Source organism: Emydura macquarii, unplaced genomic scaffold (genome assembly GCF_026122565.2).
Source record: "Emydura macquarii macquarii isolate MOO-44397 ecotype Brisbane River unplaced genomic scaffold, CSIRO-AGI_Emac_v2 contig_2422, whole genome shotgun sequence".
In the NCBI taxonomy this organism is placed as follows: domain Eukaryota; kingdom Metazoa; phylum Chordata; order Testudines; family Chelidae; genus Emydura; species Emydura macquarii.
The window spans coordinates 41169306-41188786 of NW_027132559.1; the positions used below are offsets into that span (position 1 = coordinate 41169306).

The 19481-nt window shown below is 45.3% G+C and overlaps 1 protein-coding gene across 1 annotated transcript in view; it reads right to left on the bottom strand.

Moving 5' to 3' along the window:
• PIP4K2A (phosphatidylinositol-5-phosphate 4-kinase type 2 alpha) overlaps positions 1 to 19481 on the bottom strand; it is a 206368-nt gene that overhangs the window by 13887 nt on the left and 173000 nt on the right. The window contains exon 7 of the mRNA XM_067562364.1: positions 16737 to 16850. Coding sequence (XP_067418465.1) covers positions 16737 to 16850 — 114 coding nt within the window. The remainder of the gene's footprint in view (positions 1 to 16736; positions 16851 to 19481) is intronic.

Genomic DNA, 19481 nt, shown 5'->3' on the forward strand with positions numbered 1-19481 from the left:
ATTGCCAGACATGACTGATCACCTGACCCCGAGGGAGAGTCGAGAAAACTTGTTAAAAGCAGAGATATCTTTGTCTTGTGGCTCTCCCTTGAAATCCATCTTCTAAGCACCACCAAAAACTGAGAATCTACCCACGGGCGGGGGAGAGGGGGGAAGCGGCAGGCTGCAAGAGCATCACAGCCAGCTGTGGGTAAACTGACATCACAGATTAGCTAATGAAATATCAAGTCTAGTTTAGCATGCGATTTATTATTTTAGTTAATTGTGGTCAAATCTCTTGATTAACAGTAATTGATTTATAATCACTTAAAATCTTGCTGTAGTTAAACTTATGTTTGTTTTATCTAAAACAGTGCATGTGGATTGTGTGTGTATAGAGACTCCGCTTAGCATGACAGATCTGGCACGTATCAATTTCTTTGATATATTGACCAATAAAATGTAAATGAGCTTGCTGGGTGCAGTATGCAGCACGGAATCCTGCAAGATGGCAGTTCCCAGGGTTGCATCTGGGGCTGGGGGTGTTTGCTGGGACTCTATCCCATAAGCAGCTGGCCAGAAGCACTCTTTCACTAGGTCTGGGACAGAGTACTCGCAGAAGGCTAGGTGTGGACTTACCCAGGAGCGGATTGTTCACACAGCAAAGCAGAATAAGTTGGGCCCCAGGAATGAGGAATTGGGGTGACCCAGCTGCACACCAGTCCAGATTGCTGGGCGGGAATGTCACAACATTTATGGAAAGAGTGATGGAGCAAGTGAGAATGATATGGTCACAAGATTTTGAGAGGATGATAATTTTAACTGTTGAAGAGGGAAGAGTCTTGAAGGTCATCAGATAGGAGGTTACAGTAGTCCAGGTGAGAGAGAAAGAGACACGAGTTACGAACACCAGAGTTACAAACTGACCATCAAGCACACACTTCATTTGAAATCGGAAGCATGCAATCAGGCAGCAGCAGAGACAGGAAGCAAAAAAAAAAAAAAAAAAGCAAATGCAGTACAGTAGTGTGTTAAATGTAAACTACTTAAAAAAAAGGGAAAGCAGCATTTTTCTTTTGCATAGGAAAGTTTCAAAGCAGTATTAAGTCAATGTTCAGTGGTAATCTTTTGAAAGAACAACCATAACATTTTATTCAGAGTTATGAACAAACTTCATTCCCGAGATGTTCATAATTCTGAGGTTCTACTGTATTTACCTTGTACAGTAACGAATTTTTTGAGTTGTCTGCCCCTATGGATGATCTACATCAGAAAATGCACGTGCCTTTGTGGTCTTGATTGGAGATTGTTATCAGCAGTGTCTGCGGGTCCACACCTGTGCCCCAGACACGCTCATGCCCCAATATGAGTGTACATTGGGCTCCTGTCACTCCAGTTTCTTCTCAACCAGGAAAGTCCCAAGAAAGAGACTCTAAGGCAGAGGGGAAGGAGGGCAGGTATTAGAACACCCATAGGGACACACATCTCAAAGAACCCCAGTTACGGTACAAGGTAAGGAACCTCTCCTTTTTCAAGTAGTGTCCCTATGGGAGCTCCACATCAGAAGAGTTCCAGCAGTACTTCCATCATGGAGGAGTGTGCTGAGGAAGTGGATTCAGTACAGATTGTAGAACAGCTTCACTGAAGGCTGTGTCAGTCCTGGAAGCAGGCATGAGAACATAATGCTGGTAAAACAAGTGTGGCGAAGGTCGGTGGCTGTCCTGCATTTATCTAAGATGGGTACCGTTTTGAGAAGGGCTACAGAGGTAGACTGAGTCCTGGTGGAAAGAACAGTTACTTACCTCATAACTGTTGTTCTGCGAGATGTGTTGCTCATGTCCATTCTCAATTAGGTGCGTGTGCACAACATGCACCAGTGCCAGAAGTTTTTCCCCTAGTGGTATCCATAGGGCCGGCTCTAGTGCCCTCTGCAGTGGCATGTGAATGCACCCTTATATAGGGTGCTATTGGGCCCCCTCCCTCTCAGTTCCTTCTTGCCGGAACTTTGACTGAGGGGAAGGTGGATGGGTTGTGGAATGGACATGAGCAAGACATCTTGAAGAACAACAGTTACACGGTAAGTAACCATTCTTTCTTCTTCGAGTTCTTGCTCATGTCCATTCCAAATTAGGTGAATTACCAGTATATTCCCAGAAGTGGGTAGGAGTTCACAGATATGCCCTGTGCCACACGACTCTGCCAAAGTTGGCATCGTCTCGGGCTTGCTGCATGATGGCATAATGGGACATAAAGGTATGCACTGAGGACCAAGTAACGGCTCTATAGATGTCCCTGGTGCACGTCCCCATACAGAAGGACGCCAAAGACACCTGGGCCCTTGTGGAGTGGGCCATCATACATGCCGGGGTTCGACTCCCGCCTGCTCATAGCAAGCTCGAATGCAGGCTGTAATCCAATTCCAGATCCACTGTGATGACACTGGCTGCCCCTTCATTCAGTTGGCAACTGCAACGTAGAGTTCCTTGGAATGACTTAGTCCTCTCCATGTAGAAAGCCAGAGCTCTCCTGATGTCGAGAGTGTGGAGATGTCTCTCCTCATTTGAAGTGTGAGGCTTTGGAAAGAAGGCCGGTAGGAAAATATCCTGGTTGATGTGGAAGCTGGAAATCATTTTTGGCAGGAAAGCCGAGTGCGGTTGCAACTGGACCATGTCCTTATAGAAGATCATATAAGGTGGCTCAGAGGTCAAGGCTTTAATCTCCAAGACCCGCCTTGTTGATGTGATTGCCGCCAGGACAAACCGCAAAGGGGAGCACCATGAACTGGTAGTGCTGCATGCCCACCATGAATCATAGAAACCTTCTGTGACCTGGGAAAATGGAGACATGAAAATAGGCATCCTTTAGGTCGAGGGTAGCATACCAGTCGCCTGGATCCAGAGAAGGGATAATGGTGGCTAAAGAGACCATACGGAACTTCAACTTCCTGAGGTATCTGTTGAGGTCTCTCAGGTCCAGAATAGGTCTCAAGCCTTCTTTTGCCTTTGGAATCAGGAAGTAGTGGGAATAGAAACCTCTCCCCCTCAGTTTTCAAGGAACCTCCTCCACTGAACCTTCTTGCAAGAAGGCCTGCACCTCCTGGGTGACAAGTTGCTCATGAGAGGGGTCCCTGAAGAGGGATGGGGAAAGAGGTGAGAGTGAGGTAAACTGGAGGGTGTAGCCAGCGGCTACCATATTCAAGACCCAGTGATCTGACGTTATGGTAGTCCAGGCTGGGAGGAAGGGGGTAAAACGGGAGGAAAATAGTAGGGAGTCTGGATCCTGGGTAGTGGTTGGTAGGTCTCTCTCAGGCGTGCCTTCAAAAGTTCTGTTTGCCTCCTTGGTGGTGGCGATTTGAGTCCAATTGGGGGGCCATAGATGATGAATAGCCTTAGTGCCTTTTGTAACCCCGTTCTTTCTTTTATAGGGCTCTCCACAAGGTGGTCCTATGAACATCTGTGGCTGTTGGGGCCTGAAGTGCTTCCTGGCAGATGATAGTGTGTACAAGCCCAGGGATCACAGCATGGCCCTTGAGTCTTTCAACCCATGTAGTCTGGCATCAGTTTGGTCAGTGAACAGGGCTATGTTGTCAAAGGAGTGGTCCAGATGGCTAAAAGGCCAGATGACTGATATGTCTGCTGAGGGAATATGACATTGTGTTCTGTAGTCCTCTTAGATAAACTTCTGAGATTTGTATGTGGTGTGATATGTATCAGTTCCATAGTTTTATGGCTTTGGCACATAAGGATTGGGATCTTGCACCTCCTTGCAGATTGAGGTAATACACTGCTGCTCTATTATCTAGTAGTATTCTGACTGGGTAGTCCTTGATGTGTGGTAGGAAGCACAGGCAGCGTAATAGACTGTTCTGAGCAACAATATGTTCATATGGTGGATAACCTGCTGAAGAGTCCATTTGTCCTGAGCTGCGAGGTTTTGGAACTGTGCACCCCAATCTATCAGGAAGCATCTGTGGTGATAATCCTTGTGGGAGAAGGCTATACAGACAGAACTCCTGTGCATGCCTTCTGTGGATCCTTCCATCAGTTCAGAAAATTGAGGCCCTTCCAAAATACCTGATTGGATACTGTTTGTTGAGGGTATATACAGTTCTCAACCATGCTTGAAGACAGAGTGAAGCCTTGCTAAGGAAGTAAGAAATGTACAGGCTCCCGTATGGTCCAGAAGTTGTAGGCAAGCCCTTGCAGTGGTTTGTGGACTCTGTTGGATTGTTGAGACAAGACTGGATATTGTGGTGGGTCTGTCCCTGGGTAAGTACGCTCTCGCAGGAGAGGAGTTCAGAGTGGCTATGATGAAGTCTATATGTTGCATTGGTGTTAGGGTAGGCTTTTCCATGTTAAGGTGGAGACCAGAGAGTGAAACAGAGACAGGGCCTTGCTGGAAGCTGTCTGTGCTTCAATAACTGACACACCTTTCAGGAATCAGTCGTTGACTAGGGAAAGATGAGGATAGCTATCTGGCAAAGATAGGGTGTTGCAGCCGACAGAACTCTGATAAAGACACTTGGCGCAGTAGAGAGGCCAAAGAGTAGGACGTGATACTGGTAGTGGTCCTTACCTACCCCAAAACACATGAATCATTTGTGTGAGAGATGAATGGTGGCATCCTGAAGGTTGAAGGAAGCAAACCAATCACCCACAGCCAGAGAGGGAATTCTTGTTGTATAGGTCACCATTCTGAATCATTGAGAGTAGATGAGGTCTAGAATTGGTCTCCACTTCCCATTTTTCTTTGGGACGAGGAAGTACTGAGAGTAGAACTCTTTCTTGACAAAGTCCAGTGGAATAGGTTCAATCTACCTCAGAACTAGGAAGGAGTATTGCTCCTGCCTCAAGAGGTCTTCATAAGACAGAGAAGGAGGCTGAGAGATAGTAAGGAGTTGGTAAATAGCCTGTGGAAATTACTTCTAGGATCTATCTGTCCAAAGTGATGAGCTCCCAGGAAGGCAGGAAATGGGAGAGACGACCGTACAGCCCAGATGGTCTAACCATTTTAGTTCCTTATCAGATGGTGTTGAACGGGACTGACATTACCTGTTTTATTGGTTAATAGCCTCTACCATCAGAGAGTTGGGAGGTGGGTAAGAGAAAAAAAATACTGAGCCTCTGTGGGGGAATGCAGTACTTTTTGTCAGCTCATTTACACATGTGGGACAGCGGCTGGAGTTTGCCACACTGCGTGTGTTAGAATAAGCAAAGAATCGTTGATGGGCAAGACAATCTTGCCCTGAGGAAGTGAATGAAGGATATTCAAAAAGGTGCATTGGGTTTCCTGAATCTCCTCTAACGGGACTTATAAGGTGTCTGTTACCTTTTTTATAAGTTCTTGAAAGGCCATGAAGTCATCGGGATAGAGTGGCAAGGGGCATGACAGCCTTGTCTGGTGATGAGGAGAATTTGTAGGAAGGTAGTGTTTCTTCCTCTTCCACTGGTTCCTGTTCTAGAGGATGTATCTATGGGGAAAGATCTAGGGGGGGTCGGTTGATGTTCCTGACATGACCTCTTTTGGGATGGTTCTCTGGAGAAAGCATCACCATAAGGAGCCCAAGGATTCCAGTAAGCCACTGGGTTTCAACCTTTTTTCATTTGCAAACCCCTAAAACATTTTAAATGGAGGTGTGGATCCCTTTGGAAATCTCAGACAGTCTGTGGACCCTTAGGGGTCTGCGGATCCCAGGTTGAAAAACACTGCAGTAAGCCCATTGTGGCGGGGCATAAGGGAATGGTGCAGGATCCCAAGGTTGTCCTTGCCATGGTATCATACTTCCTGCTACAAGTTCCTTCTTCAGTGTGAATTTCTAGGGAGGGAGGTTGGAAAGTGGAGGAACCATGTACAGACACCTCTGAGTCAGATGACGTGTCATCCCTTGTATCCTTGGGGGTGGGAGTAGCGTGTAGATACTGGTGGTTAGGTCAGTACCTGGCCCTGGGAAGAGATTTGCATTTGTGTTGATACTGAGGTTAGAAAGAAAGGCTGGTGAGGCCATGCTAGAGAAAGTTGTTACAGTACCAGCTGGAAGTATCTCTTGGAGTCCTCAAAGACTCTGCATGGGGACTGTGTTGGGACTAGAGGACTGTGTTGGGACTAGAGGACTAGAGGATGAATCACTGTTGAAGAAATGGATGGAGGATAAGCAGGCTCTGTGAGGTGGGTCAGTATTGGCGGGGAGTACCTCTCAATACCTCTTCATAATGGTGATTTGGGCTCTGTGAGGATTCAGAGATCCTCGTGAGATAGGAGTCTGGTTGGTACTGGGGACCCTGGATGTGATTCCTCAGGAGTAAGAATATTAGGTGGTATTGGAGACTGCACCTAAATAGGTATAGTATGTTTTTTGTTTCTGGCTATGGAAGTTGTTACCGATGAGGACTTTGCCTTGGTTCTGGCTTTCAGAAGCACTAAGTCAGGTGCTGATGTCAATGCCGTGATAGATGGCTTCTTGGTATGTGATGTGGTCTTCTTAGTCAGTACTGTAGTCATGGTCCCAGAGGGAGGCCTCAGTTCCATATTGGGACATGAAGTCTCTTGAGACCCAGATCACGGAGGTGACTTTCCCCTTTTCTTTTCTCATTCTGGAGAATGAGTATTTTCTTCTTGGAAGGTCTGGGGAAAACCCCTGAGCCTCCAGAATCTTTGCTCACTGGTGAAGCAGAGGTGGTTGGTAGAACTGATGTACAGGGAGGAGACTCAGACCTTGGGGAGCTCAGAGAGTGCTCCATGAGTAGGAGTTCAAGTCTATCCTCCCTCAATTTTTTATGTCTGCTTTTAAATCCTAAGCAGATTTTTCATTTAGAGAGATGAGAAAGTTACTCACCTTGTGCAATAACAATGGTTCTTCAAGATGCGTGTCCCTATGGGTGCTCCACTGTAGGTGTGTCTGCGCCCCTGTGCTGGTGATCGGAGAACTTTGGTAGCAGTCCATCCTGCCCACGCATGTGCTGCTCTCCATCTGTCACAAGGCTAGCCAGTGTATGTGGGCATTCCCTCCTCAGTTTCTTCTCTACTGCAGCGTCAATTATTAGAACTACAAAACAGAGGGGAGAAGGGTGAGTTGTGGAGCACCCATAGGAACACACATCTCGAAGAACCATCATTACTGCACAAGATGAATAACTTCGTCATCTTCAAGTAGTTTCCCTATGGGTGCTCCACCGTAGCTGACTCCCACTGGAGGCAGGGACTTTGGAGTCAGTGCTGATACAGATGATAGTACTGAGGCATTGAATTTGGCATTGCAGCCAAATCCCTTCAGGATGGCATAGTGTTCTGCAAAGGTATGTGCAGATGCCCAGGTAGCTGCTCTGCAGATTTCTGATATAAGGATACCCTTGGAGAAGGTGACAACAAGGAGACTGACCTCGTAGAATATGTGTGTGTTGAAGATGGGGGAGCTACCTTATGCAATTGGTAACAGAGCTTAATACAGCTGGAGACCCACTTAGAGAGTCTCTGAGTTGATATTGCTGTGCCTTTTGACCTATCTGCAACAGACAGGAAAAGTCTCGAGGATTTCCTGAAAGCCCTTCTCCTGTCCAAATAGAAGGCCAAGGCTCTCTTCATGTCGAGCATATGGAGGACGGCTTCCCTATCACTCTCATGAAATTTGGGATAAAAGACTGGAATCTGAATAAGCTGATTTAGATGAAATGCAGAAGTCACTTTGGGAATGAACTTTGGATGTAGTCTAAGTGTGATCTTCTCCGCGAATAACACAGTAAAATGGGGATGCGCCATCAAAGCCATTATCTTCCCATCCTTCTGGGAGAGGTGATGGTGATAAGGAACGCCATATTCATGGAAAGGTGAGTTAGTGAACAAGTGGGCAAGGGTTCAAATGGCCGTCTAGTCAGACCTTTTAGCACTAGACTGACATCCCATTGGGAAGTGGGGAGCCTGGGTTGTGGAAAGAGGTTTGCTATGCCCTTAAGAAACATCTACATAGTCAGGTGGGAGAAGATTGAGTAGCCTTCTACCTGCTGGTGGAAGATTGCAACAGCTGCCAGATGAACCTTCAGCGAACTAATAGAGAGTCAACTTCTTTAAAGCCAATAAAATAGTATAAGATAATCGACAGGGTGGCTGCAGTTGGGGTGACACGCTTGGGCTGGCACCAGATCTGGAACCCCTTCCATTTCTGAAGGTAGGTATGACAAATAGTTCACTTTCTACTGTGTAATAACACCTTCTGTACCTTCTCAGAGCAAGATCTGTCTATGTACTGGAACCATGAAGGAGCCATGCTTTGAGTCGCAGAATCCACAAATTCGTCAGAAAGTGCATCTCTCATTCTGTGACAGGAGGTAAGGAGCAATTGGGAGAGAGTCATTAGGTGAACATAATGCCAGCTGTGTCAGATAAGGGTACCACATCTGTTTGGGCCAGGTGGGAGCAATCAGTATGTTTGCTTTCTGTCTTCTTATTTTCAACAGGACCTTCAGTAATAGAGGGAATGGGGGAAGGCATAAAGAAGGCCCTTATCCCAAGGAAGAAGGAGAGGGTCTCCCATGGAACATTATTGTGGACATTTCTTGTTCTGTTAAGTAGCAAACAGGTCTGTTACCGGTGTTCCCCAATGTCAGAATATGTCACGTAGTATTACTGTTTCTATGTCCCATTCGTGGTTGTGTGGAAATTTGTGGCCATCATGTGGTGTATTTCTGGTAGGTAGGCCGCTGATGATAGGACGTTGTGAGAGATGCACCAAATCTATACTTTTAGTGCCTCTACACACAGGAAATGAGACGTGGGGTTACCCTGGCCTTGGGTCAGCAGGTCAGATTCCCCAACCCTGAAGGGCTCACTGCCTACCGTTACAAATTCCCCAACCCTGAGGGCTCCCTGAGAAAGAAACAAACCCCTGTCAGTTCCTCCAATTCCTGAGAACTCGCTGACTTAGGTTTAAAAGGTTCAAAAGGTGTTAACGGGTTTCATGAGAGCACAGCACATCCGTCTGATACAGAGACTGCATTTTATTAACCTATTGCACTATAATTGCTAAGCATAGATTAGATAAATGATAATACAGCAGCAAAAGTTATAGCTCACCAAACCAATGTTACAATCTCCTGATGGATCTTGCTGGCCAGTCAAAGTTCTGCACCGGAGGGGTCTTCTATTCTGTACCTTCCTTCAGTACAAGATGAGGTCAGTCTTTGGACTTCAGAAGGCTTTTCTTCTCCACAATCAGACTGGCCAATATTTATACACTGTCTTTTCATTAACTCTTACAGTAGCAGTGGCAGTCAATTTCCTTATTGCAAGCGGGTCATTGAAAAAGGGAGGGGGAGGAAGAAGAAGACAGCACACCCTGACCACATCCTGTGTACCTGCTGCCTTGACATGTGATTGTTCTTAAAAGTCACCCACAACTTGTCTAAGGTTATGTTGCCATGACACCTGTTATATCTACATTTTGTGGTTTAGTTTATTGTTCAGGCATCTGGAACATCTTGCGGTTAAGGTTTCTATGAGATATTTTTACTATTTTTGGACACCACAAAAGGTCATTTTCCAGATACCCCAAAAGTCAGCCATGGTCAGCCATGCATCACGTCTGTTTACCATTTTCTTTGTGCTCTCTGCTCGGTTGCTGACAAAAGCTGCTAATGCCCGTCTACACTGGCACCTTCCTGTCTGTTTATGATATACATGTAGGCCATGTTGTCTGTCACGACCCTTGTGTGCATCTTTGATCAGTGGGAGGAAGTGAGCACATGCATTTTTGACTGTTTTGTGCTTGAGCAGGTTGATATGAAGGCTTGTCTCTGTTGGGGACCATTTGCTCTGTGTTGTGCGACCACTCAGATGTGCACCCCATCCTATGAGGGATGGTCAGGCGTGGAGATGGGGAAGACTGAGCAAATGTGATTCCCATACAGATGTTTGCCGGGTCTTTTCACCAGTCCAAGGATCACTTGACCCTGCTGGGCATCAATAAAAGTTTGTTTATATTGTCTCTGTTCGACCTAGAAACTGAACTGAACCATGCTTGGAGGCATCTCATGTGTAATCTGGCATGAGCAATGACCGATGTGCTTGCGGCCATGTGCCCCAGAAGCTGGAAGCAATGTCAGGCCGAAATTTGTGGGCTGGACTATATTGTCGCTATCAATGAGGAGAGACTGAGAAATCTGTGATGTGGTAGGAACACTTTTGACTGAGTGGATTTGAATTCAGCTCCTATGAATTCTAGCCTGTGTATTGGTGTTAAGGACAATTTTTTTCATTGATCTTTAGGCCCAGATTCAGAAACAGGTCCCGTGTGGCCTGAGTGACTTGTTGGGCCTCTGCAAAGGACCGTGCCCTGAGAAGGCAATCATCCAGGTAAGGATAAATCATAATGCCTTGAGAGCATAAGTCGGCCACCACTATTGAACGGAACTTGGAGAATACCCTGGGGGCCCATGAGAGGCCGAAAGGGAATACAGTTGAACCTCAGAGTTACGAAAACCTCGGGAATGGAGGTTGTTCATAACTCTGAACAAAACATTACAGTTGTTCTTTCAAAAGTTTACAACTGAACTGACTTCATACAGTTTTGAAACTTTAGTATGCAGAAATGCTGCTTTTAATCATCTTAATTTAAATGCAACAAGCACAGAAACTGTTTCCTTACCTTGTCAATTTTTTTTTAAACTTTCCCTTTATTTTTTTAGTAGTTACGTTTAACTCAGTACTGTACTGTATTTGGTTGTGGATTTTTTTGGTCTCTGCTGCTGCTGCCTGATTGCATACTTCCAGTTACAAATGACTGGTCAGTTCATAACTCTGGGGTTCTGCTGCACTCTGTACTGGTAGTGGTCCTGGCCCAGTGTTAATCTGAGATAATTCCTGTGACTCGGTATGATGGAAATGTGGAAGTATGCATCTTGAAGGTCAATGGCTGAGAATGAATCTTCTTTCTTTAATGCTGGAATTATTTTTGATAGAGTGACCATCTTGAATTTCTGCACTTTGATGTATCTGCTGAGCACTCGAAGGTCCAGTATGGGTCTCTAACTTCCCTTTTTCTTTGGCATCAGGAAGTAGTGAGAGTAGACGCCTTTACCTTTAAGATGTACAGGCACAGATTCTATAGCTCCTAGAATAAGGAGATGGTTTACTTCTTGATGTAGTAGACTCTCATGAGAAGGATCCCTGGAAAGGGACAGGGAAGGGTGTTTGGGAGGGGGGAAGGAGGAGAAATGAATGACATATCCATTTTGGATAATCTCCAATACCCACTTGTTGGAGGTTATCTGTTTCCATATGCTGCAGAATGGAGTAAGGCTGTCTCGAGAACGGGCAATATCTTCCCTCATGAAATTGCAAGGAGAGTGTTCTACCGGTGCCTCAACCACTCATCAAAACTGACACTTCTAGGTGGAGGGCTGAGATTCAGTTGGTTGGGGTCCCAATTGTTTTCGCCTAAGGAACCTCAGTTTCTTCTTCTATGACTTGTAAGCTCTGTGATGAGTACTGAGACACATATTGTGATGACCGGGGTTTAAAAATGGCAGCTGAGGGCTGTATTTTCTCTTGTAGACTGGCATGTATATCCCTAGGGATTGAAGAGTCACCAACGAATCGTTCAACATGTGAAGGGATGCATCTGTCTTCTCAACGAATAACTTTGTCCCTTCAAAAGGAAGGTCCTCCATCATGGTTTAGACCTCTTTATGGAAGCCAGATGAATGCAGCCACAAAGCCTGTCTCAGAACAATAGCTGTGGAAATTGAACATGCCACCATGTCGGCCGTGCTTAATGCCTACTGAAGAGATGTTTTAGCCACCAGCTGAACCCTTGTTGATTATGGCCTTGAATTTGTCTTTATGGGGGTCTAAGAGCTGTTCAATATAGGGACTGAGTTTTGTATAATTCTGGTAGTCGTATTTTGCCAGCAAGGCCAGGTAATTTGCTACATGGAATGGAGGGTGGCTGATGAACATGCCTTCTTGCCCAAATAGGTCTCTATGTTTCCCATTTTGGTCATATGAGGTCCACTTAGATTGTTGCTGGTGGCCCCTAGAATTAACTGCATCCACAATGATGGAATTGGGAGGTGGGTGGGAAAATAGAAATTCCGTGTCTTTTACCGGCACATAATACTTTTTGTCCACCTGCTTGCATGTTGGCAGGACAGATGCAGAGGTCTGCCATATGACTTTGGCAGGGTCCAAGAATGCCTCATTTACTGTGAGAGCCTCTCTGGCAGAGGTGGAAGAGTGTAAAATGTCCATCAATTTGTGGTGAGGCTCAGTCACCTCCTGCAACTCTATTGCAGGGCTTCTGCCACCTTCTGAACTAGGTCCTGAAATGATTTAAAAATCATTAGCCATGGATGGTGGAGGGGGCATCACCACCTTGTCTGGTGAGGGCTTTGAGAAGTGAGCTTGAGAACTTCTTCCTCCTCTGCCTCTACCTCTTCCTCCCCTGGCTGTTCAGAGGGTTCTGAAGCCTTTGAAGCCACAGCTGAAGGAGGGTGTCCTCCTTGCCTGTTGGCATGCCATGCTAGGGACCTGGGAGGCTTGCTGCCTCTGAGTCTGCCAAGAGTCCCAGTATGGCCAATGAGGGTAGGCAGCTGGTGGCTGGTACCACGGTTGGCCAAACCATGGAAGGTGAGGGTTGCGTGGAGAATGCGCCTGTTGCCCATAATGAGATTGGGTCCCATACGCTGGGTAAGAAGAGTGATAGGAATCCAAATCCTCTTGCTCACTTTCCGACTTCGACAAAGATAAAGGTGGTGCACGGCAGGGAGATGTCAGCAAGAACAGTGCTCTGGGAGAACTCAGTGCCGGAGTCCTGGTACTGAGTAGGGGTAAGTCTGCTGCATCAGACACCCAGACATCAACTACGCATCAGAAATCCGGCAGTGCGGACAGCATCAGTACCAGTGGTGAATGTCGGTATTGAGAGGTTTGCATCAATGGAGTCGAAGATGTGGACCTAGCTGTATGATCCATCAGTGTCACATGCTCTGGGGTCAGTGCCAGTGCCCATGTCTGTGCCGATGTAGCTTTTCCTGGGGTGAATCTTCTATGCCTTCCATGCCGTCATGGTACTGGTACTTTGCCCATGCCAGTTGGGTCTTTCAGCAGATTGACTTGCTGTGTCGGCTTGGTATCATGCATGCCCTTCAGTGCTGTTGGTACTGATAGAGTCGGAGATGGTTTTCGGCTTGATTGGGGCTCACTGAGGGGACTCACAGACTTTCTTAGTAGCCTTATGTGAGTGGCTTGTCTCTTTGGGATCACCTGCCTTTGAAGTAGAAGGTTATGATAAGACATTTTGCTGGGATCTGAGGTTTAAGAGCTGACTCTATGAGTAGGAGTTTGAGCCTTAACTCCGTCTTTCCTGGACCTGGGCTTTAGTTGCTGGCACCAACCACACCTTTGTGGACTGTGCTTTTCTCTCATGCAGCAAATGCACTGCAAGTGCTCGTCAGTCACTGGGATAGATTCCTTGCAACTGAGGCACTTTTTGAAGCCTGGAGAGCCAGGCATACTCTTGACGGCGAGGGGCGGGGGGGGGGGGGGCAAATCCTCTCTTTTCTTTTCTTTTTTTGGCACAATCAACAAAAAACAAACAAGGTAATAAAGGAAAAAATGTTTCAAGGGATGCTAAAATTAAAAAAAAAAAATAGGGAGTTAACAATCTGTGAATGGACAGCTCTGAGCTCTGTCTCTAGAAAAAGGAGAGAATACCTGCGCACACTGGCTAGCCTCATGGCAGGCGGGACGGATTGCTACCAAAGTTCTCAGATCAACAGCACGGGGATGCAGACACACCCATAGGGACACCACTCGAAGAAGAATGTGGGTTTCTCCCAAGCAGTGGATACAGATAATTGTGAGGAAAGGCCCTGAGGCAGGTCTGGCAAGGATTGAAGCCCAGGGTCTTGGGCATAACCTGCACTTCAGGCTGAGAGACCTGGGAGGAAAAGCCCCAAGAGCCCAAAATGGGCAAACAAAGAAAGAGGACAGAGAACCTGCTCAAAGCATGAACTTGTGCTAATAATAGAAAAAAAAGCAAACAAAAAAAAAACCCTAAGAAAGAACTAAAAGAAAAAAAGTATAAGAAAGTGAGGTGTAGCAAGCTGCATGGCTCAGCTAACAAAAGCTGTGATGAACTGCAGGCAGTTGAGAGGTAACTGTGGTGGTGGGTCTGTCTCTCCCTATATACCTAATATCAGGGCACAAGGGCGTCTGTGGTGTGGGTGCAGACATGCAGTCACCTCTGACAACATTTTTCAATGAACAACGTATGGGCGCATGCATATCCTGATGTGGAGCATTCATAGGGACACTACTTGAAGAATTATGTCTTGAGACTGGGTTTGGGCAGAGGGGACTGACATGAAGCAGCAAATTATAAAAACACCGAAAAGGGAAAAATGATAAGGTTTGTCAAGATCCTGATTGTGAGGAGAGAAGGAAAGGGAGGAATCAAAGATAACACCATGGTCGCGTGCTCAAGTGACAGGGAGGAGGATAAAGTTGTCAATGTTGATGAAGAAAGGGAGCCGGAGGAAGGATTAGGGGAAAAGATAAAAAGTCATTTTTGCCACTTTTAGATTAAGGAAGTGACAGAACATCCATGAGGTGATGCTAGCAACAGGAAGAGATCTGAGCCTGGAGAGGGGGGGAGAAGTCAGGGATGGAGAGGTAGATTTGAGTGTTAACACAGAGGTGATGAGATACCACAGGAGTGGATGAGGTGAGCGACAGAAGGAGGGGTCCAAAGACAGATCTTTGAGAAACATCAACAAAGAAAGATGATTGAGCTATTGATGGTCAGGCTGAAAGAGAAATCAGGAAGGTAACAGCAGAATCAGGAAAGGACAGTTGTAATGGAAACTCAGGAAAAAGAAGGTCTCAAGAAGTGTAAAAGGCAGCAGAGATTGATGAAACTCAGCATGGAGAAGAGATCCTTACACTTGTAATGGAAGAAGAGTTCCTTAGTGCCTTTTGTGAGGAGTTTCAGTAGAGTGAAAAGCCAGATAGGCGGGAATTTAATATGGAGCTGGATGAGAGGACGTCACTGCAATAGGAACAGAAAGCTGGCTCAACGAGTTTGGAAATTAAGGAGAAGTGGGAGACAACACACAATTACAGAGAAATGGGGTCAGTACTCAGTGAGAAAGGGGGAAAGCTAAACTGTACAGCCTGAAGACTGTTACACTTTGTGTGTTTAACTACAAATACTGTGGAATAAAATAATGATTTTATTATGTGCTATGCATTTGTTTAAAATATATTCTCAAATTTGAGTGTTTATGCTTTGGTAGAAATTGCACTCACTTTTTTGAGCAGTTAAGCTTAACTATCTAAATAAGAACAGGGTAACTGATGAAAGAAAAACAAGGTTAAATTCTGGCCTCCCATTATTCGGATCAGATGTCAAGTCACTTCACTATAGTTGTCTGCATACAAATTTAATGAATCTTTTGTATGGATTTCAAAAATGTGTCAATACTATAGAAGCCACTCAAAATGTGACTATAAGACTGACCTTCTAGCGTCTGTCATCATATTTAAAACATAGTAAATGAAAGCTATGTAGAAGACCACACATGATCTATATTTTGGAGATAAAACAGCTACTGTATTCATTCAATTTCTTTACAACTTGTGTGAAGCCTATTTACCGTAAAAAATTTAGTCAGCAAAAATGTTACACGCTTAAAGAAAGGCGCAAGAATTTAAGTCTAACATTTGACCTATCCTAAAGATGCTAAAAATTGGAAGACAAACCTTTTGGATTAATGTATTTTATATAAAATTATATATACACAATTGTGATTATTTGATATATATTCAAAATCTACCACTCCACTGATGAAAAATTAACCTCCAGACCATTTTGTAAATGTCACACACACAATAGTCTGTGCTGCTTTGCAGCAGCTTTTCACTGACAAATACAAATCCCAGAGCTGTGCTAATATCAGACAGTTATGTCAATGCACAAAAATGTTTCCGTATAAAAAGCTGAAGGCCCTTGTTAAGCCTGAAAGCCATACTGATATGAGCTCTATTCAAAAGATAGGGAAATACCTCTTAACTTTATTTGCTGAATAGACAGCTATGATAAAATTATTTTACTCTGAGCCTAATCAGTATTTTAAGTTTTTCATTGAAAATAGCACATCAAACCAGTAATTTTGTATTGAATGTTGGCTATGTGCTCAATGTAGTAGAAACATACAGTATTAGAATAATGAGGGAATATATACAAACATAAGGCCCTCATACTACTGTAATTAGCATGGTATAAAACTAAATGATTGACAGGTATATTGATAAACACATAGAATAAGCACAGGAATGAGAGCTGGGAGACCTGTGTTCCCTGCCTCTGACTCAATGTATGGCCTTGGGTAAGCCACAACTTCTTTATGCCTCAAGTTTCCCCATCTGTAAAATACAACTAACAATACTTACCTTGCGGTATTATGCAGTTTAAAGCCTGTACATTTTAAATACAATCACATCATAAGGGCATGGGCAATGTATGACAACCATCCATGGTAGAAGGGATCTTTATTAATGATCACTCCTGAAAGCTTAGATTGTGTTTCATTTAAAGAGGTCTGTGCTGACAGATTTATTTTACCTAATAATTAAACAAGAGCTTTCATTTATGATTTATGAACTACAAATGTTTTTTGCACAGCTGTACATATGAATTCCTAGGGTATCTTCAACTTCCTACACAGTATGGTATAATCATATAAAAATTGAGCAGATTACATTCTTACCTCCACATCCTTTTTGAGCTTTTCAAGGAACATCTTTTTGTTGCTTTCATCAATATAAATCTTTTGGCCGTCATTAATAAAATCATTGTCTTTGAATGTTGGCAGCTCTTTGGCCTAAAACAAATGCAAAAACCAAAACCAATGAATAAGAGCTAGAACACAAATATGAGTGCACTGAAATTGCTTTTTCAAGCTGGATCCGCAGAAAAAGGTTGCTCAGATCACAGCAGGATTAACAGCTCCCCAAATGCAACGTGCCACTAATAACCAAAAGAGGGCACTAGTGAGCTATGACAATTGAAAGCACTAGCACTTCAAATGCAGATATCTATAGCTTCATTCAGTGTAATCAAAATACACCTGCATCATATTCACTTGTTCATGAATTTAATGGAAACCTAATTTGCTTTCACAGTTCACCAATGTTGTAAAAAAGTCTGCTAATTACAAAACTCATTCTCAGTAAATTTAACTGTGAAGGACCTATTATTATTTATCCACAGTGGAACAGCTTCAATGGGAGACATTGAGGGAGCCATGCAGCAGAATTCCCATAGCCTAGTGGTTAGCGCACTCTCCTGAGAAGTGTGGGAGACCCCTGTTCAAATCCTATCCCCCCTTAGACAGAGGAGGAACTGACCCCAGGTCTTTTGCATCCCAGGTAAGTGCACTAACAACTAGTCTAAAGGTTAGAAGGCAGCAGCAGCACCTCTTCTTCTGGCCACATTTTCAATGGGACCCAATCTGGTAGGCAGCCCCTGAACATGCCTGCTTGATTCAGCACCATAGGCACTCTCTGCTTATCTTTCCCCAGTTTGTGGACTACACTGACGCTAAGGAAGGAGGTAGGTATTTGGACAGCAGAGTGAGGCAGCAGCTCAGACACCAAGAGAACTTTTATGGAGAAAATTTAGGCACTCAGTGAGTTTAGGCATCTACAGGGTTAGGTGGCAGCCTAGCATGAATTCTGTGGATTGCACTGGTGTCTAAAGCAGGGACCTAATTCTGGGGTTAGGTTCCTAAGTATCTTTCTGGATCTGGGCCTTTGTGACTAACTTCAATAAAAGCCAAAATTTCCCTCCTAGTCTGCAATCTTTCTACTGAGAGTAAATAACGGGGGGAACCCACCAATCTCCTCCCCCCCAAACACCTAAAAAGCAAACAAACAGGAAAGAAAAACAATCCCATAGTTAACAACAGCCTATTGGAATGTTTCCTGTAGCTTCAAGAAAAATATGCCAATACATTGCTTATAACCTTATTAAGTACAATACTTTCCAATGTACCATTTTATTTTGTTCTTCATAAACCCAAGAAGGAAAAAGTGACCTAGAAGTTTTTCTCCTCTGTTCCCCCACCCCAAATACATGAAAAACAAAGGATTCAGAGTGATAGTACCATAGCACAGTGTTTCTCAATCTTTTAAGTAGCAAGTACCCTCTTACTTCTGAAAATTGTAATAAGTACCCCAACACTCAATTTTCCACGGGGTTTCATATTTACAGACTAATGTGAGCCATATGTTGGAAGAGAGGCTGAGTATTTAAGGCTGTGATATGACAGATGTCAGTTCTAGTGCGGGTAGGGTTACCACCTTTACACCAGGCGTGCGCGACTCAAGTATGTACCTGGACTAGAGGTGATATTGGCCAAAACTAGGAGGCTCTGAGCAGCATGCCAATGCTGGGAAATATAAAGCGCCACGCCAAATTTTTTGCCATAGATTTAAGAGGAGGAAGGGGTGAGAGAGAGAGAGAGAGAGAGAGACAGACAGGAAAAGAGGGTAACTGGTGAAATCTGGGGTTGTCATAGTTGTCAATTTCACTGCTCAGCTAAAGCAGTGAAATCACAAGTTTTCTGGGTACTGGGTTTTGAGCCAGGGTGGGGGGCTGCCACCTGGGCATGCTGTAGGCGGCTGCTGCCTGGCTGCCAGTCCGAGAAGTGAGTGACTGCCACCCATTCCGAGATGGGACAGAGGAGGCTTCCGTGCCGGCTGGGACCCAGAGATGTGGGCAGGTGGCTACTGCCTCTCTTCAAGCAGAGGCGCTGCAGGCTGTCCCTCGGCTCGGAGCCGGGGCGCAGGTGACTGCCACCCAGCTGCGAGCCCAGCTCGCAAGATGCAGGAGGCTACCACCGGGCTCCCACCTGGGAGCTGGGACCTGGCAGGAAGCGGGTGGCTGCCACCCGCCTCCCCCAAGAACTGGCAGCTGCCCCTCTCTTCCCAGCTGCGACCAGGTGGGAAGCGTGCGGCTGCCGCGTGCCTTCCCCAAAAGCCAGCGGCTGCCACCTGCCTCCCAGCTGGGATTGGGCGGGAAGCAGGTGGCTGCAGCCCGGCTTCCCGGGACTGTAGCGGCTGCTGCCCGCCTTACAGCTGGAAGCTGTGACTGGGCGGGAAGCGGGCTGCTGTCGCCTGGCTTCCCCAGAAGTCAGCAGCTGCCACCCACTTCCCCTTCACTCTATTTTTCCTCAGGTACCCCCTGCCTGTGTCATGTGTACCCCCAGGGGTACACGTACCACAGGTTGAGAAACTATGCCATAGCAGACAGGCCGCAAAATGTAACCCTCTCAAATATTTTTGTATCTCCCTCTAATATTGAAAAACTCTTTTGCCTCTAAACAAAAGAAGGGATGGGATGTTTCGATTCCACAATACAACAAATCCCTTTCCTTGGGTTTGTTTTTATGGGCTGTGCATTATTCATCCTGGCATGAATAACGTAGCTGCCTTTGTTCAGAAAATATGAT